Source organism: Stylophora pistillata, chromosome 11, assembly GCF_964205215.1.
Source record: "Stylophora pistillata chromosome 11, jaStyPist1.2, whole genome shotgun sequence".
Classification (NCBI taxonomy): Eukaryota; Metazoa; Cnidaria; class Anthozoa; order Scleractinia; family Pocilloporidae; genus Stylophora; species Stylophora pistillata.
In genome coordinates this window covers 7,836,769-7,864,487 of record NC_142529.1, presented here as the reverse complement: position 1 = coordinate 7,864,487, position 27,719 = coordinate 7,836,769, and the positions used below count along the sequence as shown (strand labels likewise).

At 38.6% G+C, this 27,719-nt stretch overlaps 1 protein-coding gene across 1 annotated transcript; it reads left to right on the top strand.

The window, feature by feature from the left end:
- Positions 1 to 1,878: 1,878 nt before the first annotated feature.
- LOC111334156 (uncharacterized) lies at positions 1,879 to 27,719 on the top strand. Its single transcript, XM_088738217.1, has 36 exons — positions 1,879 to 2,190; positions 3,360 to 3,453; positions 4,500 to 4,634; positions 5,090 to 5,224; positions 6,106 to 6,212; positions 7,862 to 7,938; positions 8,146 to 8,251; positions 8,768 to 8,865; positions 10,053 to 10,139; positions 10,671 to 10,813; positions 10,947 to 11,013; positions 11,644 to 11,692; positions 11,920 to 11,996; positions 12,975 to 13,093; positions 13,928 to 13,990; positions 14,616 to 14,653; positions 15,733 to 15,832; positions 16,299 to 16,429; positions 17,180 to 17,229; positions 17,726 to 17,743; positions 18,300 to 18,354; positions 18,629 to 18,706; positions 19,139 to 19,268; positions 19,861 to 19,957; positions 20,290 to 20,380; positions 20,555 to 20,591; positions 22,187 to 22,276; positions 23,130 to 23,169; positions 23,276 to 23,410; positions 24,311 to 24,414; positions 25,048 to 25,123; positions 25,271 to 25,395; positions 26,431 to 26,586; positions 26,814 to 26,933; positions 27,055 to 27,136; positions 27,549 to 27,719. Exons 1-36 carry the CDS (start codon positions 1,964 to 1,966, stop codon positions 27,551 to 27,553), a joined length of 3,342 nt encoding a protein of 1,113 aa, XP_088594343.1. The 5' UTR covers positions 1,879 to 1,963; the 3' UTR covers positions 27,554 to 27,719.

Genomic DNA, 27,719 nt, shown 5'->3' with positions numbered 1-27,719 from the left:
TATAATTAATTATCCAGGGTTTTGGGCTAACTGGTCTTCCAAAAACGGTGTTGACTCAAGGGGTTCTATTCTGAACTGAAATGCACTAATCGCGTCTGGGAAAAAATTCGCTGCTGCAACGAAAGCGGATACGACGAAGGGCTATTGGTCGAAACCGTAGCATAGCAACTCTTTACTGTGGCCGATAAAACCATATTCCATCATAAACTCTGTTGATAAAACCAGATTACAATTACATATCATTATCAATTACTCTTTCTCCTCCGCGCACATCCTCTAAACCCCTTTTTTCTAAGCATATTTACTTTGCTCTATTTGTAAATTCCATGTTGCCTGTTTTGTATTCTCACATTTTAATAACCTTTTACCTGCTCCTGTTTTCTCGATGCTTCATTTTAATTCAGTGATTGTCAAAATTATTTGACTCGTTCACGTTTTAACCTGCATAAAACCTGTCATAAGTATCAATTTGCTATTACTTGGCAAGCTCCTATTATTTGGAATGATATTCCGTTATCTGCGCGCAGTAATCTCACAGTAAGCAACTATAAAAAAAAAACCCTAAGACTGTATTTTTCTCTGAGTAGTTAATTAGCCTGAGCATAATCTGTATACTTTATGAGACTATATTAGGTGTATTTGTTTGTATTTGTTTGTGTGGTTTATTTAGCAAATAAACCCCTTCGGGCGGCTGGTATGTCGGCTGATAATGTCCGCGGCTGAGAGATTGTTCGAAAAGTGAATATTTGACCGAGAAGCGAAGCTTCGAGTGCAAATATGAAATTTTGAGGGGTTTATTTATTTTATAACCCTTCCATTAATTTTCACATCGCAATTAAACTGCGCGTAAACACAGTAAAAAAGCCAGTGGTGATCTGATGGCGAATCCACGTGATTGACGCAAGCAACCAAAAAAAAACGAGTTTGGTTTCCTTCCATGTAAATGGGAGAACGGAAAAGTTGAAACTCTTGTGCTGACTATGTTTCTTTTTCATGGAAAAAATCGGAGGACAAATATTGACGCGGACGGGGGTTATTGCGTGATAACTGTCCTGTGATTTTGCACCACGTGACGTAAAGTAACCAATTAAATCGCGCCAAAATTAATGGGGTGGGTTATAAAGTAATTTATTATTAGTCGTTGAAATATTTAAACTAGTTGCCAAGTATTGTATCTCAATTGTAAGTTTTTTCTTCTGACTGACCTTTTCTTTCTTGGTTTAATTGTACCGTAATTATTTTAGTTAAAGCTTTCTTCTACTCCTGTAAATTCTTCACGTCTTTTTGTCTGACCTTAGACCATTTAAGCCCCCGACTTTGGCTGTTCTTGTGTATTTTTCTTCCAATGTGTGAATAGCAGGAATAAGAATAAAAAAGAAAGAGACAGTACCTCGTATCATGTATCCCCCACCCCCACCCCACCCCTCTTATCCCTCTTTATGCAGCAGCTTTTCTACAAACTTTCCCTTTCCATGCCTCAATCTGGGAGGGCGATCAGCACATTTGCTACCACCTTTGTTTAATTGAATTTGATTGCGCGAGCTGCTTCACAGTCTTACTGTGTACGCTTATGATGTCATTTCTCTTTGAGCTCCTAAAAGTCTATTTTAAACGGGATGGAACAGGAAACTCGCGGCAGAACTTGGCAGGAACTTCGCAGTTAATCGCGGAGGAAGCGTTTGTTTTTTTCCGAGGCACTTGTTTATTGACGTCATTATCGCGCACAACAGGATTTTTTAATTAAAATCCTGTTGTGCGCGCTAATTACGTCAGTAAACACGTTCGCGGAATTGAATTTGATTACACGTATTTTTTATTTATTATTTATTTATTGCATCCATTTTTGAATCACTAAATAAAGCCTTAAGTAAAATCACGGACATAATTCAGGACATAATATCATGTTTTCAGGAATAACCCTCAAATTTTCGAGCATAATATATCCGAGTCTATTTATATCTCGATGAACGCACGGAATCTAATATCGAGGGCTCCTGGGTTCGAAGAAACTGAGTCATGTGATTGTCAGCAGATACACTCAGACACAACATTGATATTCTGTTCTGACAGAACACAAACTGCGATGGAGCTGGAGGGAAAACTCGATCTTCAACTAAATGTTGTCGATGAAAACGGATGTGAATTAACCGATAAAAAGCCACATCTTTATCAGACAACACACACAGTAAGGTATGTCGAAAAATCGTGAAGTTAGACCAACTTTCAGGAATTTGATATTTCATTTCAGATCGTTGTTCCGCTTGTAGCAAGTAGTTCACTTTGTTGTTAGCTTTAGGAACTTGGAGCCGATCTGAGAACTAGTTGGTTGAGGGAAGGTTTCGAGGAAGGACAATAGTGTTGATCGAATGGATTCTAGTTTATCTTGATATCTTTCTTTCACACCATTCGTTGCAAATTAAAGTTTACAACTAATGAGTCCAATTTTTTCTGTTGCTTATTCACTGCATCAAGAGTTTGCTTTTTTGTTTATCTTGGTGTTAATAATAATTTACGCACACACGAAGAATATATCTGCAAAGGTTGCGATTGGTTGGCTAAGTCAGTACTATTGAAAATTAACCAATCATATTGGAGCATGATGCTTCCCAAGTTGAACTGTAACCAGTTTACAAGAGGAGCAGTTTGCCATGGATATGGCACAATCCCCATTGGAAGTGAATGCATCACGAGACAGACCAGATGACTGATCATTGTTAACATACTTTGATGGGTCATCACTCCAAGATCTCAATTGAGTGATTCTCCTTACTGTCTGTCACACAATTGTTATGATGGCAGTTCAGAGAATTTGTTATTGGATCAAGTGATAATTCCCAAATTTATGTTTTTCTTTATTCTCATTACTTGTCTTCTTGACATTGTATTGATATTGTTAAGAGAAAGTCTGTCTTGATCACTCATTTGTAGCCAGTTCACCTTATCATGTTAAGGAGAGGAGTTGTTTCCCACAGAAATAGCATAATTCCCATTGGAAGTGAAACATTAGGAACCCCTAACTCCCTTAAGTAACTTCTCTCAAAAATAACCATCCATTACCCAACAAACAGGTGATGAGAATACTTGAATTTATCAGGTAGAGTTATCTTGATTAAACTCCAAATTCGGGTAATTAATTTACGAGGAAATTTGTGGCAGTTTGAGGGAAGAATTAACAATCGGATATTAGGAGTTAAAAGGCTGACATACTGCAATGCATCATCAGTACTCTCTTGCTAGGAATCTAGGACAGGTTCTGTAGGATCAGCACAAAGGTGAGGTCTTGATCCAGTCTCGCACACACAAAGTTTAGAAAAATTCCTATATCAGACGAAACAATTCCTTTTGATTTCCTATTTCAGATGGAAAGAAGTTGTGCAATGGGTGAAGGATAAGCTGTTAATCACTGACTCACTGGCATTTAGTTATTTTGATGATGAGGGTGACCTTATATTTGTAAGTAATTATTTTTTAATTAGTTCTTATTAACCAAGTGGGAGGTCTGTACCAGAGAATCTTGACCGAGGTCGCTAGCACAGACCAAACGCAGTGAGGTCTGTACCAGCGACGGAGGTCAAGATTCTCCCATACAGACCAACCTAGCTCGGTTAATAAGATGTTTATTACATGGTTGTGTCTTACATGCCAATTTTTTATACTCTTTGTATCTTTTTTTCCTAGACCGGTCTAGATGCCAGTCTAGATGGGAAAATCTAGACCACTTTCAATATTGATTTCAGCCAATCAAATTCATGAATTTGGTAGTTGCCAGTCCTTGTGAGACACAACCATATAATAAGTGACGATTAATTACTGCCATTGAAGCTCCATTGTTCAAAGCAAGATTAAGCTAACATGCTGGACCTAATGTCCAGAGATTATGGCTCAAATCCTAGTAGTCCACTAGTATACTGAGTTAGACAAAGGAAGATTTGATAAATTGCTATGGATTGACCTGCTTGAGAATAGCAACCCATTGAGTAGGAAAACTGATTGAAGTCAAAATCCACAAGCCAAAGAGATTCGCATTTTTACTAACGATTCACTAAAGGAAAATGTACATAAATGAGCGAAATATACAGAATAGGAAAGCAAAATGAAGTACAAATAAAACAGGCAAAATGATGTTAATAACGAAACTTACAAGATTATATAGCGACTACGACGACTAAAACATAATGAAAACAGCAACAAGAAAACTACAGCAGAAGAAGCTCTACCAAAGAATAGAAACAATGCATAAAAAATGAACACGAAAATATGAAATGTGACGTAACCAAGGAAGCAAGTGTACGTAGGAAACACTCATGAAGAAAGATTTATTTTGGAAAACTCAAGGATACTGTATTTGAAGAGCGAGGGTTTTCAGAAATGGGAAGTGGCCTGTGGTTTTACTATTGGAGAGTAAAATAATTTTGTATGGTTTTTAGAGATTTGAACAGTAAATGGAATTTTTTGTACATTTCATGTCATTAATTTATCCACATGTATTTATGATGAAGGGAAATACTGAGCAAGAATGGAAGGAAGTGTTGGAAAACAGACATGAAAATAAAAATGGAGGTGGATCTACAATCTCTGTCAATGTTCTTCTTTTGGGAAAAGCTAAATCTTCAAGTTGTTTTAAAGAAGTAAAGGTATGTTTTTATCTGGCAAAAAATATGAACTTGTAAGAACAATGTAACTGGGCTAACTGTAATTGCATATAACAAAAATATGCAGTGCATATTTATGTTATTGTGTTGTGGGCAGGTGCATGCAATTACAGTTAGCCCAGTTACATTGTTCTTACAAGTTCAAATTTTTTGCTGTGCCCATTTTGCACTGGCATAGTTTATCATAAATGGAGAAGGCGTTTTTGAAGATGCAAGAATGAATCGTATTCTGATATGGTGGCTGCCTCCTGTATGTTTGGTGATCAATGCTTGTCTTAACCTTTAATATTCAACATTAAAAATAATAAGTTCACCAGATCTTAAAGAGGATATATAGCAGGCCGTCCTCTCAGAGGGCCTTTGATGGGAAAGAAAAAGAACAGAAATTGTTTGTACAGTCTATATCTGATTCATTCATCTATTATTTTATAATGTAGGGAAACACAGAGCAAGAATGGAAGGAAGTGTTGGAAAACAGACATGTAAATAATGGTGAAGGTGGATCTGCAATCTCTGTCAATGTTCTTCCTTTGGGAAAGGCTAAATCCTCAAGCTGTTGTAAAGAAGTTAAGGTATGTCAGTAATCATAGGTCAGGAAGTAGGCGGTACGTAAGGGAGAATAAGTGAGTAGATGTGACAACTGATTTTAGGGCAGTAAAAAAGTTTGAAAGTAGATGGTAAATGAGAAAGACAATCAAACCTGTATTAGCAATCATCCATGGGGAATGGTGGGGTAACCACAGAGTGGAGTTTGATAAAAATTATAAAAAATACCATTTTTTTCCCCATACTAATGTATGAAAACTCACTCAAAAATGCTACTAACATTTGTTCAGGAGATTAACATGGATTAAATTTTACTCAAAATTTAATTCCTAGTTCTATTTGAGTTGTTCCCCTAATAGAGAACGATACAATTAGACTGTTGGGAGTCAGTAATGGAAGACTGTGACCTCTTACAGGGGCGGATCCAGTAATTTTTGATTGGGGGGTCCAAAATTTGGTTCAGAAGGGACTGTTGGACTTTTGAAGCAAATTACTTCTCCCCACACCCCCCACACCCCCCACACCCCCTCCTACCAGTTGCAGTTGCACGTTATAATTCCTTGGCCGCTTCAGTACTGTTTACTTAGATTCATTAAAAAGATCAGCCAGTTAAAAAGTGATATACAATCCTGTCAATGTAAGAATTTCAGTTTCTAAGTTGTAAGCGTCAGGTCTGTTGGGGGGGGGAATCTGGACCCCCCAGACCCTCCCCCTGGATCTGCCACTGTCTTAATAGAGGTGCCTGCTTAACATGAGTGAAAACTACCAACAGTACTGATTACTGCAGCATCACAGCGTATCTAGGATGAATGAATGCCATGTTGTTTGGTCAGATCTCGCCCGAGACTGGCAACTATTCAGACAAGTTGTTCTAACTTGATATATGAATTGATGTGATTTGTTGTAGAAGCCCACCAGTTGTTGTGCAGGTGTACAATCTAAACCGTCCTGCTGTGAATTTTTGAGGCCACTCCCTCCTGACCCAAGTGTTATCAGTGGCCCCCTGGAGAAAAAGTAAGCACAACAAGGTTTTAGAAAGTTCAAAGGAATGTTCAAATGTACTGTTTCATTACTGGTCAGAAAGAAGGAAAATACACACTGTAAAAACCGTCATGGTAATGCATCAATCAATTTAATGTTTCAACATCCCCCGCTTTTCCTAGGCATTTGAACTTTTGAAGATTGGTTTGTTCAAATACCTGCCCTGTGGGCCAAAGTTATATTAAAATGAATAAAGGCTGATGGTTAAGAAACTGTTTGGGGCTGTGTCGGTGGGGGTAACGATATAATTTGGATATATCAACAAAGTTGAAATGGCAAATTGGCCACCGTAACGATTACAAAAGTTGACATTTCGAGCGTTAGCCCTTCGTCAGAGCGGAAGGGCTCCGACTAAAAAAAAAAGGTGAAAAAAAATTGAAATGATTTCAACTTTGTTGATATATCCAAATTATTATATTAAAATGCCCTACCCAAGTGCTGGATTAGATAATCAATTTTTTTAAAGCCAAGATCAGACCTTGTAGATCCTTTTTTCTGGCTATGCCCACACAAAAGTGAACTCTTTTCCTTTAAACACCTCCATTATATTAAATGATAAGACAATGTATTCTGCAGAAAAGACTGGATACTTACAGTTCAAATTCCTCACCCTGTGCCAGGCAGGTTAAAATTTCCCACCCCCCTCCCCAAGCACAGACAGCAGTAAAATGCCAGCTAATTTCCCAGTGTGAATTGCATACAAAATTAAATGGCACCACAATCAAAGGAGTCACGATGTCAATAATAGTGAAAATTCCAAGAAAAGCTGTAATTTAGGTTATGATCACTCTCCGTAGCATAACATTTATTAACATGATATGACCTGTCGGGTCACACTCACCAAATAAACCTTGAGCCAAATATTTTCCTGTCCACCCCTCCCACTTAGTTAATAAGTACATATTATCACTCTCATGCCCAAAATTTACACAGTCATATTTTTTCCCTACTATCTTCTGCCTTTTGTCTATCTGCAGAATGTGTTAGGAAAAGCAGTCTGATGCAATTGACATACATGTACCTTTACCACATCTGAGTTTCAAAAACCTTTCTCATAACACACATACTGTGATTTAAAAAGGGTTCATAGTGTTCGGAAGGACTGGGAACTAGTCTGACCATGATGTCAAGTAGATCGGAAGGTCGTTTTGTCATACTGGTGTAGCTTGTTATTTTGTTAAATTAAATGAGTTAAAATTTTGAAGAATTGTTTTGCTTCAAACCCAGCACTCATTCAGAAGAACACATAGTTTAGTGTCATTTTAGATTGTTTAAGATTAAGCTTAAGGCTAACAAATTAGCATCTTCTCAATAGTATAAATTTTGCCAAAGGTTCCTGCTGTGTTTCAATGAAACACAAGGACTTTCTGTATATTTAATTGTAAATTTAATATTGTTTTGTATGTAACTTATCTAATTAGAATTGTATTTAAGAAGTAATTTCACCCTGTTTTTCCAATTTTTATTATATATTTATTTTATTGTGATTGTATTAATTTGTAATTAGGCAGGTCCACATCAGGACTTCGGTCTTGCCAATCTTTCTAACCTGCATTGTTAAATATAAAGATGTATGTATGTATGTAAAACTATGTAACTATGTATGTATTTTGTTTCGTCAGAGTCAACCCACTTCTGGGCGAGTACAAGTACAGTAATGATGCCCTAAGAGCTGTTACTCTTCCCCTTGGACCAATAGGTATGTGAAAAACAAATATTCTATGAAAATGTATTTTTTTATTAAGGTGGGCCACTTGTGGCAGACCATGTTAAAAATTTGCTTGAGTAGTCAGATATGGAAATTTTAATTAATGATTCAGTTAGTTTTATTTGACAATAATTATTTATGTTTATTTGATAATTTAACTTTATGTGATGGCTAAGAATATTTTCTGTGCTTTTTCAGGTGGTGGGTCTATAGCGTTAGCTGGTGATGGGGGTCTTCGCCAGTGGCAGATTACCAACACAGTCAATCATGTAGCTCATGTCCCAGATTCTTTCTTTGCCATTCGGTTTGTAAATAATTTGTTTTGGTTCAGTTGTTTCCCAAGTTTGTTGTCAAACTCACAAAACCACAGACTCTGGAGATAACTGTTAAGAATGTTTATTGACGTGTTGTTTGATGGGAGGTTCCAACCTTAGAGGCAGAAAACACTGAAATTTCTTCAAGCCCTATTATATGATAGCCAAGAAATAGCTGTAAGTTGAGAGTATTTATGGGTTAAATAAGTACTATGGAACAGTTACATGTGAAACCCACAGGTTTGATTTGGGGTGGGAGATCAGGAAATGTAAGCAAACTGCAACACCTCAAGGAAATTAGCTTTGTGAGTGCCTGGTCACATTCCAGAAAAATTTCTGGTGTTCGAGGTTTTCAAAATTTCACAGTAATACATTTCCAACTTGTTCAAATTTGTTTCTGAATAAGAGACAGTAAAACAAAAATCATGACGGTTTGAAAAATTTTAAATCAAAAAAATTTGAGCCACTTGATAACTGATGTATCATTCATTTACATGTATCTTAAGAGTGGATCAAGGAAGCTCGAGTAAAGCTGTCATTCTTCAGTCCAGCACTTGGTATGATGACAAAGGATTCACTCCTGCAGCATATGTCACAGACCATGGTAGTTGGCTAATCTTTTATGGAAGATTATGAGAAATCTGCAGCCCTTTAATGCCTCCATTTCTGAACTCTATGCATATCACAGGGAATTTTTTAAGATTCCCATTTGGGAATTAAATGGGAAATTTTCCTATTACTGGGGATTATCTGGGACATAATATTCCTTTATGGGATAATTTTGGGAAGTGGACATCTCCCAAGATGCCATAATTGGGGTTTTTTTTTTTTTTTTTTTTTTTGGGGGGGGGGGGGATGGCTTAAGGTTTCTTGTGTCCCAACATTGGGAAAATATATTATATACTTATTGACTGAGTAGGAGAGCCATACAGGAAAATATTTGGCTTGAGGTCATGACCCACAGACCAAGCACAGCAAGGTCTGTGCATGGGTCATGAAATTAGCTAAATATTTTCCTGTCTGGCTTGACCTAACTCAGTCAGTAAAGGCATTTTATCATATGACCACTTTGTTTTAAAAAATTTGAAGAGGTAGTTTTAACCTAATTAGAGTGCAGTAGACTTGCACACATGGTAAAGTCTGTTTACGAGCCTAGCGGCCCATTAGGCCTGTGCTTAACTCCTGTTTCTGTAGCATGAAGCGACTAGGAGTATTTCTACTCCCCCCTGGATGGGATGCCAGTCCATCGCAGGGTTACCCCCCAGCATTAAATTGCCGGTACCCATTTATACACCTGGGTGAAGAGAGGCACTGTGAGAGTAGTCTCTTGCCTAAGAACACAACCCAATGTCCTGGCCGGGGCTCGAACCTAGACCACTTGATCTGGAGTCGAGCACACTAACCATGAGGCCGCCGCGCCTCCACAGACTTGCACACATGAGAAAACCATTAAAAGGATTCTACAATATGAGCTTTTCCTTTTATTTTTTCAAGTCAGAACTAGAAACTGACAATTTATTGAAAAAGTGACTTACTTTCTAATTGTTGTTTACTGCTGTCACTTGTTTTTTGCTACAAAAGCAAACAATGTAGTTGTACAAGTACACTAGGATTGGATAGCTTTTTCCAAACCAGCTCATGTCAACCCATCCGGCCCTGTACATGTCAGCTTTCACTGTGGTTTTCAATGAGATTGCACAAGCAGGGCCAAACGGGTCATATAAATATTATAATACCCTCTATTTTAGACCTAAGGAGATTTACTGGTCTCAATTCAACTTTCTTTTGTAGTTGTGCCAGATGGATCTAAACAGCTCCTTGGTGAACTACCAGGAGTAAAAACTTTAGAAGTAACTGCAAAATACCCCATTGCAGAAGGTTTGTCAGTCAATAATTTTAAATAATCAGTTCTTGAAATTGAAAGGCAAGAAACCTTTAAAGGTTATCTTAAATAAAAGTAGTAGCTCACTAAATCTTTAAGATAGCAAAATAGAGCTATTTCTGTAGCATTTCTGATAATTAGTATTTGGAGATATGCTCTGGATGTAGTGCTATATTGGTGCAAAATACATGTGAGGGGTCAAAAAAATGCTCTTATTTTTAAGGGGGGGGAAACAAAATATCTAAGATGGAATTTCTGGGGGAAAGGTGCATGGGACTAGGATTTATTCAATGAGTAATTAATTTTTTGTGAAGAGCATTCAAAACAATATCAATGATTAATTATTGCTGAAAGGGTGACTCCTCCACTTGTAGTAGACTTATATGACTTACAGCCTCCATTTCAATTTCCTTGTTTCAATTCTTGGAGACCCTCCCAAACCTCCCAATGCTCCCACCAGCAATATCTTTTACCTTGCTGGCAGATCATACTGTAAAATATGAATGAGATTTCTTTTTCTTTTCTAGTGGATGTTTTGAGTGATGAGGTGCCTGTCCAAGTGCACCTAGAGGCATTCAACCCATGCATCCCTCTAGACTCCAAGAACAGTGGAATACCAGTGATCATCTTAAATTACACTGTGACTAATTCGTCAAATGACGCAGCAAAGGTAAATCATCATGCAGTAAACTTGCCTTACTGGCTCTTAGGAGATTCAAATCAGAAAGACTTCTTTGAGGTTTACTGGAAGTTGTGTTGGTCATTTACATGTACCCTCACAACAGTCCTTTAACTTGTTTTAGGTTTCATTACTGGGATCCCTCCAAAACATTGCAGGCTGGGATGGACTGACTCCAATTACTTCAGAAGGTGTGAATTTGTTGGATTAACTAATGTGTTCCTGTAATTCTTTCTGTCAGAAATTACATGGGTGCAACCTGGAGAAATTGAAGTAAATGTACATATTCTCTTAACTTCTTGTTATTGTCTTTGTGTTGCTCTTTATGTGGAACTCAATGGTAACCCTTCATCTTGCTGAAATGAAATAATCAGGCCAATCTTACCACAGATCACTGATAAAAAGAGATGAATTTATATTTGAATTATAGTATTTTATCTAAATTCTTCAGAGGATTCTCTTGCTTCTAGTTAAGAATTGTCTACCAAGTAATCAATGAACGATTTTTGAGCAAAAAGAGGCAATCAGGAGCCATGTGTGAAAGATTGCTGGTAGACCTTCTTCACAGATGGAGTGAATTTGTTCAAGTGCAGTTGCAGTACACATTAATGCAGTCTGTGTAATTGGTTCACTAGTTTGTGTAGTTGATGGAATTGGTACACCTAGTGTAGTTGGGGTAGATCTTGTGACATGTAAAATTTAGATTAATAAAAATCAAAGTTTGTCAAGACAATTTTTAACAATATTTTTAGCTTTTTTTACTACTTGATTTACTACATGAATAAAGATGAGAGATGTATTTGATTTGTTTTGTATTGTAGTTGCCTGTCCTGGATATGGTGGAAATATGAACAGTCTCTTGCAGAGCAGGTACCATTGAAAAAAGCTTTTAGTTTGTACTTTCAGGTAGTAAAGTGGAATGCTGATTGATATAATTTTTCTTTCAATAATGGACCCAGTTACCTTTGTTAACCTCTGGTACATTGTACCATTTAAGATATAGGATGTGTACCAAATTTGTTTTCACATTTGGAATCATTGAATAAAATAAATGCTTTTGTTACCTTTTAATTTTCTTTTTGTCAAAATTCATCTAGCCGTCTGTTTGGTATTGACATGAGTAACCAATCCTTGGAAGAGCAGAGTGCATCAAATGGACATGTGTCAATCTCAGGTACTGTAAATGGACATGTGTCAATCTCAGGTACTGTAAATGGACATGTGTCAATCTCAGGTACTGTAAATGGACATGTGTCAATCTCAGGTACTATAAATGGACATGTGTCAATCTCAGGTACTGTAAATGGACATGTGTCAATCTCAGGTACTGTAAATGGACATGTGTCAAGCTCAGGTACTATAAATGGACATGTGTCAATCTCAGGTACTGTAAATGGACATGTGTCAATCTCAGGTACTTTAAATGGACATGTGTCAATCTCAGGTACTGTCAATGGGGATTCTGTGGCTACCTGTGGTTCTGCAACTAATCCCTTACTTTTAAAAGTTCTTGATCGGTTTAGAAGTGCCCCTCTCCCCTAAACAGAGTTAAACTTCTGCCAAAGTTATTTACAGAAAAATCAATACTGTATTGGGCGTGGGAAGGGAGAGATGAGCACTGATGTAGCTTGTTAGGAAAATAAATAAGTGCCCAAGACTTTTGAAAGTATTTCAGTCTATTTGTTCTTTGTTTTCCTGTACTTTGTACATAATTGTTTGAGAAGAGGAGAAGGTTTTTAACTGGCAAGGGTCAGTTTACTGATCTAGGACCAAGTTGTTCAAAGTTAGGTTAACTTAAAGATAACCCAGTGTTAGCTTGAAATCTGATCTCAGATCTGAAAGCTTTAAAAGAAAATTTGGTGGTTGTTTTGAAAAGATTAGAGAAAATAATCCCTAAAGGCTTTGAACAGAAGAATACTAAGAAACTCAGAGTGTGCATGATGATGTATCTTTGAGCATTATACAGCAGTGAATCAAGAGATTTTCTCTTTTTTCAATGCTAGACAAACTAAATAAACTCAAAAGTAACTTCTTTTTAATGCCAAAAACCAAGTTTAAAATTTATGCACACCAAATTGCAATGCTATTACAACATCTCATCAATTCATTGTCTTTTTTTATAATAATTATGGTAATTTTCACTGTTTTGCAGTGGTGACAAAGCCAGGTGACAATTTGTCCACAATGCTTCAATATGATGAGGTAAAAGAGATGTGGCAATATTTTAGCTTATCAGAACTACCTGGCCAAGGAAAGTGTGGTGCCTCACCAGTAAGTTCTTTACAATTTATTTAAGGGTACAATTTAATGGTCAAAGTGATTCTCATCACTTTGGTTAAAGTAAAGGTGCAGTGTAATAATTGAGCTTCTGAGCCGAATGAGCTGTCTAGCCAGACTGTGACTTGAAGTATGGTGGCTTTTCTCGGTCATCAGGATGCTGGTCCATCCCAGGTTACCCATACCTTTCCTCCACTTACCCTCCCTCCCTGTGTGTCCTGTCCAAACTGGTGGTAGGTAATTTGCCCTAATCTTAATTGTATTCACTAATAAAATTTTTTTTGTTTCATGATGGATTTAATAACATATTTTATTACACAACTCAGGCAGTCAATGGGCCAGTAACTAAAATCAACCAATCAAAATGCTCTATTGCTGGTCAATATTCTTTCAGGTATGACCAGGCACTGTCCCGAATGGTCCCGAATGATACCGCATTTGTGTCCCTTTGAACTTCAGGGATATAATAAATCTCTTATTAACCAAGCTTGCTCGGGACCGTACTGGAAGAATATCGGCCCTTGGACCGATATTCTCCCAGTACAGCCCTCCCACTTGGTTAATAAGATATGTATTGGAAGAGGTGTATGAAAATTGTTCTCCTAAGTGCCATTGTGATTGACTGTTACAGTCACCTTTCAATTTTAAGTACAACATATGTTTTTGTATGGATTCATTCTTCCTCGCTCCTCCCCCCTTTAATTTGTGCAGTTCACTGATGTTGTTGAAATATCTTGCACAGTTTCTATGTATAACTTTTTTAAGTTGTTTGAATTATCAGAGTGATAAAAGATCAGGAACAGATTTATCATGATTGTCTCTTTACAGATGGGTAAAACTTGGAATGGAGCTGTTTGTTGTGAGAGAGAAATACCACCCAACAAATCAGAGGTAAATTTTAATTTCTCTAAAACAAAAACAGAGTAGATACTAGAGAATGTCAGTAAAAGTGTTATTCTTAATATATTTTAGGAAAAGCTTGTTTATGTATAGGATGAAAGGCTAATGCCCCAAATTTCAAATTCCAATTAGAATTTGAAAACAGTAGAGGAAGAGCTTCGTCACTGATGTGCCACCATTACATCCCCTGATTATTACCACCATTGTTATTATTATTACTACAGGGGCGTAGCCAGGATTTTTCAAAGGGGGGGTCACAGAGGCTACTCACCATTTACACCGCTGCTCTCCCATGTGTATATCAGCGGGCTCAGTTGTATTATCGCGGCATGAAGGCCCATATTAACTAAATACAAGAGCCGTTGATGAAAATACTTTACAAAAAAAATTTGTTTTTCAACAGTGGCTTTTACGGCCAAGATATTGTCATGGCATTTTCGCCACCTGAATATTGTAGGTTGTTTCCTTTAAAGAAGGCCTACCAAGGGGGGGCTCACAGGCACCCCAGGACCCCCCTGGCTACGCCCTTGTACTATTATTTATGAGCAGAAGATCAAACTGGGTTGAACTCAAATCCATTAATGATTCAATTATTCGCAACCCATTTGTATTTCAGACCTTCACATTTCTCTTGGCTTGGCATTTTCCACACAGGTATGCAGTATTAGTATTGGTAATAATGCAATTGTGAGTGCAATTTGGTGTTTATTTAAAGGCACAAGTAAATTTTGTAAAGAAAACAAATTGCATGAGCCTGTGTGGCAAGTGCATTTTTTTACAACTGACAAGTGCTTATTTACACCAAATTGTACAAGAAATGGTGTTATTACCTATTAATAATATACCTAAAAAAGCGTGCAGAAGGTCAAGACAGACAAAATTTTGACAGTGCACGGGCCATTTGTAATTTGCACTTGTGTTACATTTTTGCACTTGTGGTAAATAAAAAATGCCCTTGTTTGCAACCAATCAGAAGCCTGTTATGTTTTCATTTATATTGACTAATCAACTTATTGATTGATTGACTAACTGGTGGGTACACTGTGCATGTTGGATGTCTGTGCAAGTGTATACAAAGGACTCTTAAGTCCAAAGTTTTCCAACGTGGCCAGTTGTGGCCTACAATCATTGAGTGATAGCAGAAAAAATTCAAGTGGACTGAAAAAGAGAACAAATATTTAAAATGTTATAGGTTGCTATAATTCATGTGATTACCAAACACAACCACCTCCCGGTTAGCTCAATGGATAGAGCGCTGGACTGTTGTGCGGGAGTTCGAGGTTTCGAGCGCCAACGGGACCAACACTCAAGGTCTTAAAATAATTGAGAAGAATATGCTACCTTTCTATAACATCGAGAAATGGTTAGATATTCTAGTCTTTTTGGAGAGGGACGAATAAATGGAGGTCCCGTCTCCTGCAGGGTTAGGGGTAGGAGACGTTAATTTCCCGCGCACGAGATTACCATGTGATGGATGTCCTCCCCTGGGGTGGGATGGGTGGGTTAATAGCAGGTTCACATCAGCTGTTTTGCGGCCACCACTGACCTGCTCTAACAAATAAAGCTTACTTACTTACTAAGATAACAAAGTGGTTATATTTACATTACGTTTAGGTAATACACAAGTTCATGAGATCCCATGTTGTCATCGCATTCATGGTAGTGGACCTCACATTTTTCCAGTGTGATATCTTCCATTTATCTTTATAATATTTTACCTGTCTTTCTGACAGATATGTAAACTGGAGCCAGAAGGCCTTTGGTATACACGATCCCGACACACAGTTTTACATTGGCAACCAGTATGTCAAGTTCTGGAAGAACATTAACGAGGTGAGAGCACTAACACCAAGCTTTCAGTTTGTTTAGTACTTTGCGTTGGCCAATTTAAGTTATCAACTCATTTGATAAAACTAAAGTTACCTTGTTAAATAGAAACGGATTTGTTTTAAGCAAATATATAACCAAATTATCTCGTTAAACTCCCCGCCGACGCAGCAACACAGTTTTTTTTTTTTAGAGACTTACCCCCTTTATTCAAAGGAATCAGTTTGTGACTATTCCAATTCCTTTTTGAACCGTGCTCGGCACACATTTTATCGTTGTCATGTAGTTGGTGCTTTTGTTTCAAAAAAAAAAAAAAAAAAAAACCTGCACCTATGCAGTCATGCGTAAATTTCTCCTTGTAGAAAAATCCGAAATACTATTACCTTAATGAACAGAGTTCAGTTTGTATTTCTTTCACCCAACCTGTAAGTTTATGCTTTCGCGACGATGGCCTCCACTGTTTGTGATTCAGGTTTTGTGCTACACAACTGCCAACTTGGGATTCTTAACATCATTAACCAGAAACTTTATGAATGCAATGTTTGATTCCACATTGCCGTGGCAAATAATTGACAGTGCTGCTGGAAGGCTATCTCCTCTAAGGTGGGTTGGATATGAAAGTTTGTGGATCGCAGTTAAAGCTTCCAGGGCTGTATGTGTTGTAAAAATTGAAGTGGGTGCTGAGGGCGCGCATTTGACTTGCAGCTACAGAAGCGAGGGAAAACTTCCCGCCAGTTGTAGGTAACACAGCGGTTAAACGTCGAGCATGCGAAAGAGGATCAATTCTGGCGGACCGCGCGCTAATTTCCCGCCCAAAGCCTTCGAGTCTATTCCGCGAACACAAAGCTTAATCAAGTAGGGGTATCCTGTTGAGTTATCAAACTATTTTGAGGTTTAACAAAAGTGTTATACGCTTTTCAAACACCATCACCTAATTACTGTTTGGTGTTGTTGTTTGTAACTCGTGTGCGATAACTTGGTTTTGACAGCCTAAAAGCACATCACCTAGTCATTGCAACGTTCAACCTAGTCATTACAACGTTCGCACATTTGGACAAACGTAATCAAATTGGCTGAAACTGGTGCCGAAAAGAATCATGGGTTTAGAAGCTGCATTTGACCCTACATTCCCAAAGAATGACTTGCGTCTAAGATCACGAGAATAAAGGAAATGATTAACACCTAAAAAAGTCGTTGATTGTTAAACAAAATCCTTTTCTATAACACTGGAGATATATAAGGAAGAGTGTTGAGAAAATGTGTACTAATGTTAGGTTGTAAAGGGTTAACAAGAATCAACTAAATACGAAATGATAATCATATATAACACGAGGTAAAATATTTCTCTGATAGATCTCCCACTTGCATGTGGTTGGCTGATGGCAATCTTTATGGATTTGAAGGTAGAACTGATTAACATACAAATTCTTTTGAAAAGTATCGATACATTATTTTACATGCTGGTGAAGAGGGTACGGGAGAAGACGTTTCCGGTGGATGAAAAACCAGACTCTCTTACTTAATTTTCTATGGGTTATAAAGCCTTTATAATAAAGGAAATGCTCATCAGACTCTTTAAGCTTTAAGTGGTGAATACCAGTTTTCAAACCCAACATGTTGTCTTTTGGCCAGAGAAAAAATGAAAGTACGTTTCTTGAGCACCGCAAGCCGGCGAGAAGTCTGGTCTTAATACTTTTAGTAGATTCTAGTTTGGTGAAGTGATTCTGGAACTCTTTGTTCAGTTTTACAGATAGTAGACAAAGTTGAAATCAAGAGAGTTTGCTAGTACATAACGAGTTTGATCTTTCAACTTGAATTCGATTGAATGAATGCTGTCGTTAATGTTTTAACATTTCTGTTGTTTTGTTTGTTTGTTTGTTTTTTCCTTTCTTTTTTCAGGATGTAGCAAGGTTGGAGGTGAGTTAATTTAAACGCTTTCAGTTGTATTTGATGAAACCAAAATCAAAGTTGGCTCAACGAGAGATGAAGCAACTGAAGTTTTTAAAAAGAACCCGCGAGATTAATGACTGAAAACAAGCAAACTTTCTGAAGTGCGGTTAATGCGCATGACCAAATCGCAGCTTGATTTAGAGTGCACTTGATTGGTTTATAAGGTGGCGGAGTTTTCTGGACCAATCACGAAAGGAGGTAATGCAGAACTAAAGAAATCTCAGATTTACCTTCGACACAGTTGAATTTTGCTCCACAACTAAATTTTACTTCACTTCTCCAACATAAACATAACCATCAACACACGTTTTAAGTTGTTGTCCACTTTTGAAGGAGAAATTTGAAATTTTTGCTGAATTCCTTCTCCTCTGTAAGGTGTCTCTGTTCAAGACACCTGCTTGCGAGTTAACTTTGCCAAGACGATGACGAAGAAACTACCAAGGATATTATTTATGAGTCATTTGAACTGCGTGGGTACTAAGTTGTGAAACTTTGATACTGATTTCATATTCTATGTCATCAGGTTGTTGCCCACTCAATTGCACACACGTGTTTAATTACGAAATGGCCATTGCAAAGTAAGTTCTGCGACATTATAACTGTCTAATTTTTGCGAATGTCTGTGTCACTTTGAAACGATCTCTTTTGCAGCTTCGCGATTGGAATTCATGGCAATATTATCTTCCTTATTTCACTCTCATCGAAAGTGTGATTGACTTGTAACTTTTCTAAACAATTTGAATGTGATGTGGAGATGACGCCTGAAAAAGTTCAGTTCATTCCGGCACTAATTATGTTAATTTTATTCAAGTGTATTCTGACAGTGCTTAAGAATTTGTGTTTTCTCATCAGATGTTTCCCTGATTTGGAGAGAACCATGAGAGTGCTTGACCTGAAAGAGCAGATAGCTCCCAATGCTATCATACCGAGGTACGCTTTGCCTTAGATACAGCACGTTATCATCATAGGTAACTATTAGTAAATCGAGTTGAGAACATGCAACGAGTGTTAAACGCAACAACTTGACTTGCAAAAGGTGCGAGGCGGGAAAAGTTGACTGAGCCGCTGCCAATCGCGGGAAAACCTGGAGCTGGTGCCGAGCGCTGCAGCCGAGAAGCGGCAAACACGTATCCCGTTGCCAGGCACAGGAGAGTAAGCCAAAAAAATTCTTAACCTTGTAGACGCTAATAAAGACGTAGAAAATGCATTCTTGCTGTTGTTTTTGCGAGAAGGACTTACTTTTTTCGAAGCACAAAGCCATTCTAGTGCGGATAAGTGATTAGGTACGTGTAGGTTATAAACACTCACTGGTAATTCGAATATGTTCGAGAAAGTGTCGTTTTCTTAAATTTTTTTTTATAGCCGTACCACTGTGCCTCTTGAACTTCGACGCTTGTGGAGCTTTTGGCCCAACTACACTGACGTTAACCCCGCCTCTACCACGATATGCGTTGATGGCGAAATTGGAACCGTGTTGAAAGCCTACAGAGAGGTATATATTTTAGATTCTAACCGAGCGTCTCCGTGGGAAGATAGTTAAGTACTTAAAAGACAACAATAAAGCAAGAAGGAACAAGGATGTCTAAAGATGGTTAAGATTGACACGGATTGCTAAGGAAAAATTGGAGATATCAGGCATATTTTTACAAGTTGTTCTTTCCGTGCTCTTCTTAGAGTTATTGTCAACTGAGTGTCGAAAGAAATATGGGATTGCATTGGTTTTGATACACTTTGCTCTGTGATTGGTCCAAAACACTCGCGCCATCTTCTCAACCAATCAGATGCTTAGCTGAAAACAATCGCACCTTGTTTATTCGCGTTTTCTCGCACTTAAAGCAATTCGCTTATTTTCACTTTAGTTCCCATTGGCAATAAGCAATTTGCTTGTGTTTACTTTGAGCTCTCATTGGCTAGTGATATTGTAAACCCTTGTTCTGATTGGTTGCTAGGATAACTTTGGTTTTGGTGTTTCAACACTCAATAGAAAACTGCTCTATTTATAAGGCAACTTATATTTCGCAAATCTGATCACGAAAGGCTAATGAGATAAATGCAACTGCGGCCCCTCTCTTCCATCACTGCAGGTTCTTCAGGGAGCTTCTCAAGAGTGGTTTGACGGCGTTTGGCCAGCAGTTAAGAAAATCATGGCACGATGGATGGGGGAACTGGATACTGGAGATGGTAAAAAAAATACTTAACAACACTTTCAGTAGTTGTATTTTTGGCTTATTGAAAATTTTGTCAACCTTTTTAGCCCCTAAGAGTGACCAGTTTCTAATTTCTCCTTTCATTGTCTCCCTTGAATCAAATTAAAAGGTTAGGTGAATAAAGAAAATGATCACCAACAGGCTCTCGATTGGTGCACAAATTCTCCTTGTCAGCACCTTTGGAAAGGTATAAATAACAGTATAGAGAATATGCATACTGATATCAGGGTGTGAAGGGTTAACAGATATCGTGCGTCACTTTTTTGAGAGTTTTCATTCTGTCGATGTTGTTTTTTTTTTTTACAGGTTTGATTCGTACCCCCCAGCCTAACACTTACGACACCGCTTTCTACGGTGTGAACACATTCACGTGCTGCCTTTACCACTGCGCACTCCGGTTAGTAGCCGCCTTTGTTTAAGTTGTGGTGTAAAAACGTTTATCGTTAAAAATGTCCACGCTAGATAAAGACTAGTCTTTGTCGCATCTCACTGCTAAGTGAACTGGTACAGTAAACAGCTTTCAGATGGATTTGTCCCAAACTGATCCACTCTTCCTTTTATCGTGTAATAGGGCTGCAGAGGAAATGGCTAAACTTCAAAAAGAATCGGTACAGTAAAGTTTTCTTTTTCCCGTTTTCCCGTATTTCCATAGCTTTACCCCATAACTCCCAGAAGTGATTAACAGGTAATTTCTCCTTATAATATCCATACATGATCCAGCAAACTGGTCATGAGAATGCTCAAACTTATAAGGTAGAAGTCATCTTGATTTAGCACCAAATTCTCCTTACTTACTTACGAGGAAATATGTCGCAGTTAGAGGGGAGAACTAACGATCAGTTCTTGGGAATAAAAGGGTAAAGACAGCACACATGTCCAGGAAATGAAACTTTCTCTGAAACAAGGCCGATAGTTTCTAAAGAAACTGTTTGGGGCTGCGTCGGTGGGGGTAACGAAATAATTTGAATATATCGACAAAGTTGAAATGGTAAATTGGCCACCGTTACGATTATAAAAGCTGACGTTTTGAGCGTTAGCCCTTCGTCGGAGCGAAATGGGTTAACGCTCGAAACGTCAGCTTTTATAATCGTAACGGTGGCCAATTTACCGTTTCATCTTTGTTGATATATTCAATTTTTTTCTAAAACACTCTAGGTTGGTTGGAAAGGGGAGGGGAGGGGAGGTGTAAAGGATTCTCGGGTACACTGTTACCCCTGACTGTAATGAAAAAAATTATCATTTATGACAGTTGATTTGCCTCCGTATTGTAAGGAGATTCTATTTTAGGGAACCTTGACCCACTTATTGACATTCTTGTATATGCTTCTCAGCTTGCGAGCAAAGGGCCCGTTTCTCGAAGGTGCCGGTAACTGAATGGGCTCGCAAAGTTGATCTGTTTTCATTCAGAATGAGGGTTTCAAAAGTTTTGAAAATTATACGTGTAAACTGAAGAAACAAGTTGTACTTATAAAGATAACCGCCTCCCGGTTAGCTCAATGGATAGACCGCTGGACTGATGTGCGGGAGGTCGAAGGTTCGGGCCCCGGGCGGACCAACACTCAAGGTCTTAAAATAATTGAGAAGAATATGCTGCCTTTCTATAACATCAAGAAATGGTTTAGATATTCTAATCTTCTCGGATAGTGACGAATAAATGGAGGTCCCGTCTCCTGCAGCGTTAGGGGTAGGAGACGTTAATTTCCCACGCACGAGATTACTGTGTGATGGATGTCCTACCCTGGGTTGGGATGGGTGGGTTGTTGTCTTGCGTTTCATACATGAGCTTCTGGCTCGGGCAATATGGGTAACCATGCCCCACGTAAAGACATTAAACTTTGATTACTGTTACTATTACTAACAGGCAGTGCTTCTCTGTGCTTTAAAATTCGGGCCCGTAAAGTTAGTGGGAGTTTTGAGAAACAGGCCCCAGGCCCGCGTTATAAGCGTGTATCACCGTCCGCGAGAAGATTTGAGACGAGTCGGGAAGCGGAAAGTTTGTCGGGATTGCCCCTTGCAGACCTCTTGCCGGTTCGCGTTGCTCAAGGTCTCTTACGTTCCCGCCGGCGAAGAAACACGCTTGCCGAAGCGCTAATGGTAATGGCTTGTTCGCTGGCCAATACTTCTGGAAGGCGTCTACAATTGTTCAACATAAGATACCTAGCTAGGAAAGCTTTGAACTTATCAATTGTTTTGATCATTTTAGGACCTTGCCGATCAGTACTCAGCCAGGTTCAAACTGGGGAGTGCCAATCTCGACAAGGCCTGTTACACAAACGGAAAATGGTACACACAGGTAAGCCCCTTCACAAGAAGAACCTTTCAGTGTGCAAGGCACTTCATAATGACCCAGGGATGACAAAGCTGAGAGCCTCCTCCTTAGAACGAGGTTGCAATCCATTCAGATTTGTTCCAAAGAATATTAGTGAATTTCATCTAAATGTCCTGATATGCTTTGCTTTCTGTCTCTGTAATTTGTTGTTCATTGAGTCTTTGTTCCTATCCCCCCTGATCACTAAGGAAAGAGGAACAAGGGAAAACGTCCATACCCCACTCCCCCACCTTATCCTGGACTATACAGGGATACCCTAGTCAAAAGGAGACCCTTTTTAATGCGCGTGGTGTATAAAAGGACGCGTCGTCGATAAGAGTGGAATGCGAAAAAGGCAAAACTTTGTTAAGTCGTTTGAAAGGATCAAGCAACAACTCCACTTGATTATTTTTAGAGGTTACCCAAAATCTTTCTTTAATCTGTCATGGTAGAGAATGAATGCATTGTTTTACATCTCGTATTGTTGAAGGGCTCCTTTGTGAAACGAGGCAAGGATTAAGACCCTCGGACGAAGTAAACTACGGAAAAATTTCTTAATCAGACCTTCTCCCCTTTCTTTTTCACTTCACCTCTGCATTGTCATGTTTTAGCTCACTCTTATGAGTGACCAAGACAGAATTTCTCCTTACTAAATCAATACAATATCAAGCAGAAAAGTGATGAGAATCAAGAAAAATATCAATAAGGGGATAAATAGTTGATCCAATACCAAATTCTCCAAACTAGCATCCTAAGAATTGTATAGCAGGCAGTAAGGAGAATCACTGTTGAGATCTAGGAAGTGAAAGGGTTAATTGTATCCGTTCTTTTCTTGTAGGTGCTAGATCCAGAGAATCCAAAAGCGGAGCTTGCTGACGGTAGGGTGACTTTCTTAAGTAAATTTTTGGTTCTAAGGCAGGTGCATTACGTGACAATATTTTTTTAGAGAAGTGATGAGCTTGACTCTATTTTCTTTCCTTCTAGGAACATTCGTCGATTGTTTGCTTGGCCAGTGGTGGGCATATGTTTTGCAGCTCGGTGATATTTTACCAAAGGAACATGTCAAGTCTACTTTGGAAAACATTTATTCAAGAAATCACGTGGATTCCTTTATTCCAGGTATTGCAAATTGTAGTTAATGAAGATGGTGTTCTGTTGGAGGTCTTCCTTTGTTTCCAACGCGACGTGTGTTAGCTAGACTTCATGTTTAGTCTGCTTTGCAACTGTCCTTTGGAATGTCACGCAAAACCCCCAGAAGAAGAGTCGAGAGGAGTGTTGTGTGACATTTTAGAGTACGGCTATGAAGAATGCGACGTTATGGTTAAATGAACAATGATACTGATAATGTAAATATTGTTACTGATAGTAATGATGGTAATGGTCGTAACAATCGACGTAATTTGAGTGTTAGAATAAAATTTATCTTGGCCTCAGTTGTTGGAGAGCACTAACAATATAACTCTTTATCTGTCCAATAATGTCACCGCTGACTTCACATTTAGTGTAGGTGTACCATACCTGAAAACTTAAAGTTTGTCACGTATTTCAGTCCTGATATTTGTCGCAAGTTTGGTTTCAATTCATATTTATCCACATATATCCATATAAGACTTCTCATCTCAAATCTCCTATTATTGCCAAAAACTACATGTATCATTATTAATAGACCTTGACGAGTGCCCCATTGTTATCTCCTTTTTCTTTTAATTTCAATAAAAATTTTACTTGAAAGTACTTAAAAGTATCGTTTTGTATGAGAAGACATTTGCAGAAACATTTGTCTGCAAAATTCAACGGTAGAATTTTATTAAAATGCATAGAAACTTCTCTAAACTTGTAAAACTTATAAAAGTTTGTAATTTATTTGATGACGTTTCGACGTTGCTTCACATTATTATCGCATATTATAAGCGCATAGAGTTCAATTTTAATGCGCTATATAAGAACTTATTATTAAATTAAATTAAGTTAATCTGGTGTAATCAGATTAAGTATCGCCATATTTGAATTATCTGTCAGAGGACCAGAAACCCCGGAAGTTCTTTGATCAGCGTGACGCCGGACTCTACATTTGCCGATGGCCTGGATCGCCACCAGAAGATCCCTTCCGGTACAGCAGCGAGGTTAGTCGTGCATTTAACCTATTTAGAATTCATTTAGATTTCCGCGCACCTGCCGGATTTCAATAGGTGATGCGTTCTCTTGTTTTATATGAGAGCTTTCATCTTCTTAGACTTTCTCTGATGTAACTGGTTTATCTTATTGTCACGAGATAGAAGGATTGAATGACGCGAGACGAGGTTCTCTGTCGGGTCGCTTGTCACGCGACTTTTGATGTCAGTATCATGCTCTTAGCATGTCCCGCAATCCTTAGTCGTAGAGGGTGGATTTTGCTATACAGGCCTCAAACATAAGGACACTACTCATTAGAGACTAACGTTTGGGAAGACTTGTTCACGCAATCATCACTTAGAATAGATAGCCTGCAGAACAGACGCCATTTTTTCCACTCGAATGGAGGCAAGCGAGCACGAAGAGCGAGTCGCGCGCCAGGGAAGAAGCGCAAACTGAAAAAAATTTTTTGTGTATTCCTGCCCTTGCACGTTCCTTTTGCTTGCTTCGCGTTTGACTTTGGTCGCCTGAATATCGCAAATGAATTACGCTTGTTCAGCAGGCTAAGAATACACGGCGACGATTGAATTGAGGAATTATGTGTCCTTTGAATCCAATGTATTTTATTCCTTTTTACGCTTAAGGGAGCCTGGACCGGTTTGGAGTACGAATACGCCCACTTGTGTTTGAGTCAGTCGATGGACACCACTGCACTCAGGGGTAATGACTATTTCTTTGTCGTTTGATTACCCGTTTGGTAGCCCTGTTTGGGTGTCTGCACTCGGAATGGGCGACTTTTCCAAAACTCTTAAACTAGTCTTTTTTTGGCATGATTTCTTACTTCACATTACTTCTTTTCTGGTTTAGTTTTGACCGACACCCGTGAAAAGTATGACGGAACTCGCCGCAGTCCTTGGAACGAGATCGAGTGCGGCGACCATTACGTCCGACCAATGGCAGCTTTTACCTTATTTGAGCTAGCTTCAGGTCAGGTATGGAGTGCTTCACCATCGCTAGGTCTAAACATCCCATAAATACTTGTTTAGCTGGCGGTTTTGTGCGCGCCTTTATGAAGTGTTCAGCGACGGAGCCTCGAGAGGTCTGGGATGAGAAGACAGGAGACTCTTGGAGCTCCGCTAAGTGTTTTCCCGACTCCGCTACTATTGTTTTCATCGAGCGCTCCAAAAAATCGCCATCAACGCAGTCGACTTCGGTATAAGCTCTCGAGCTCCCAAGATCTAATCGGTAATTTTCGTGTAGTTGTTTTCCATTTTTTGTTGATAAGTGTAGAGAATTCGGTCTGACATGAAAATTAAGCCTCCTTACTGATGAGTGTATATATCTTATTAACCAAGCGCGAGGGCCGTACTGGGAGAATATTGGCCCGAGGTCTTAACAGTACGGACCGAGCGCAGCGAGGTCCGTACAAAAAAGACCGAGGGCCGATATTCTTCCAGTATGGTCCCGATCAAGCTTGGTTAATAAGAGATTTATTATTCGACTGAAGTTCAAAGGGACACAAGTGCGGTATCATTCGGGACCATTCGGGACAGTGACCGGTCCAATACTTAGAGAATATTGGACCGACAATAGAGCATTTTGATTGGTTGATTTTAGTTATTGGCCCTCTGACTGCCCGAGTCGTGTAAGAAATATCGTTATCACCTGTTTGCCGTATGATGAATCACATCTACGAGTGAAATGTTCAATTGCCTTCTTGGAAAGGAAGCCTTTTAGGGGGGTGTATTTGGTCGTTCGTGTTTGAGTAACAACGGGCTCATTGTGCATTGCACGGGAAAACCATACGTGGGACAAGTTATGTTAAATTATTGTTTCAACTTTACAGCAGGGACGGTTTTAAGGGAATTACATACGATTTGAATTCTGAATCGCTCTGTTCTCGCTTGATGCTAGTTTAAAAAATCTTCAAGCACTCTACGGAGACTCTTCTATCTGCTATGGAGTTTTTCATGAATGTAAGTAAGTAAACGTAAGTCTTCACTTTTTCTTGAATTGTTTTTCCCCAGACTTGGAAGTTGTCAGAGGTTGGGAACCCTGTGATCAGCCTTGGGTTTGCACCGCGAATTAATCCGTCAAACTTCTGTGGCTTTTTTATTACTGGCACTGCTTGGGGTCAGTTTAAACAGAAGGGAAATGACGAAATGAGAGATGGAACTGCTGAGGTAAAATATTATGAAACTTTTGTGGTGTGAAGTTTTGTTTTGCCATCCCCAACATAACCAAGGGTTTGAAACAAACACAGCCTTTCGATGATTTTGTGTTTGTTTTCACTCGACAGAACACAGACAGGTGCACAGGGACGTTTATCTTCGCTTGTCAAACAGTGAAGTCTAGACTTCAGTGTCCACTTAAAAAGGTTTCCTGACTTTTCTTTTGGTTGTTTTTTCAGCTATGTGTTCATCATGGAGAATTACGCCTATCACAACTTACTCTCAAGTCACGTGCCACCTCTGCTTTAACGCGCATGACCGGGGGTAGTAACGAACTTCTGGCCACAACAGTAGCTCAGGTATTTTGATTAAGATCTTTTCACTTTTAGGAGAAGACTTCAGTGTAGAACGCTATTGGAAGGTTGAAGTAAAGTTCATTGTGAATTTATTTATCTACCTATTTTTTTTTTTTTTTACCAGGATGCTGAACAGCTCTCAATTGAATTCAAATCTGGTGGAATTCTACTCAAAGCTGGCGAGAGTCTGCATGTAACACTTTCAGGTATACTCCTCTACTTTTACTCTTCCATTAACCCTTTACCTCCTAACATCAGTATGCATATTCTCCATACTGTTCTCTATACATTTCCTAAGGTGCTGACAAGGAGAATTTGTTTAACAATCAAAAGCCCCTTTATAGGGTTAAAGGGTTAAGAAGAAATGTATTCCTGTTGTGGGGCCGTCAATTTTTAATCAACCATCAAAGATATTGGCTCAGTAATCCACGTCTCTAGTCAATTTTTTGATGTGAATGTTGCTTAAATTTTTTTTTTTCAAGCGTTAAAAAGGATCGAACTGACATGGTCTCCGTTCAATTTATTTTGCGAATATAGGTCTTATTTCTTCTACCGTGATGAAGGCCTCGCGCCTGTTCAATAACGCTTACTGTCTCTAATTTTTGTACTTTTAAACAGGTTAAGCGTGCTTCTCTTTATGGCGTTCCTTGAAAGGAAACAAAAATGGCTTCTATATCGTTACCAACGAATGATCTGTGGGCACACTCAAAGATGACGTCTAATATTAAATTGTAAATGTTCTTTTAAGATATTGTAACGTTAGTGTCGGTAGCAGATTGACAATTTAAG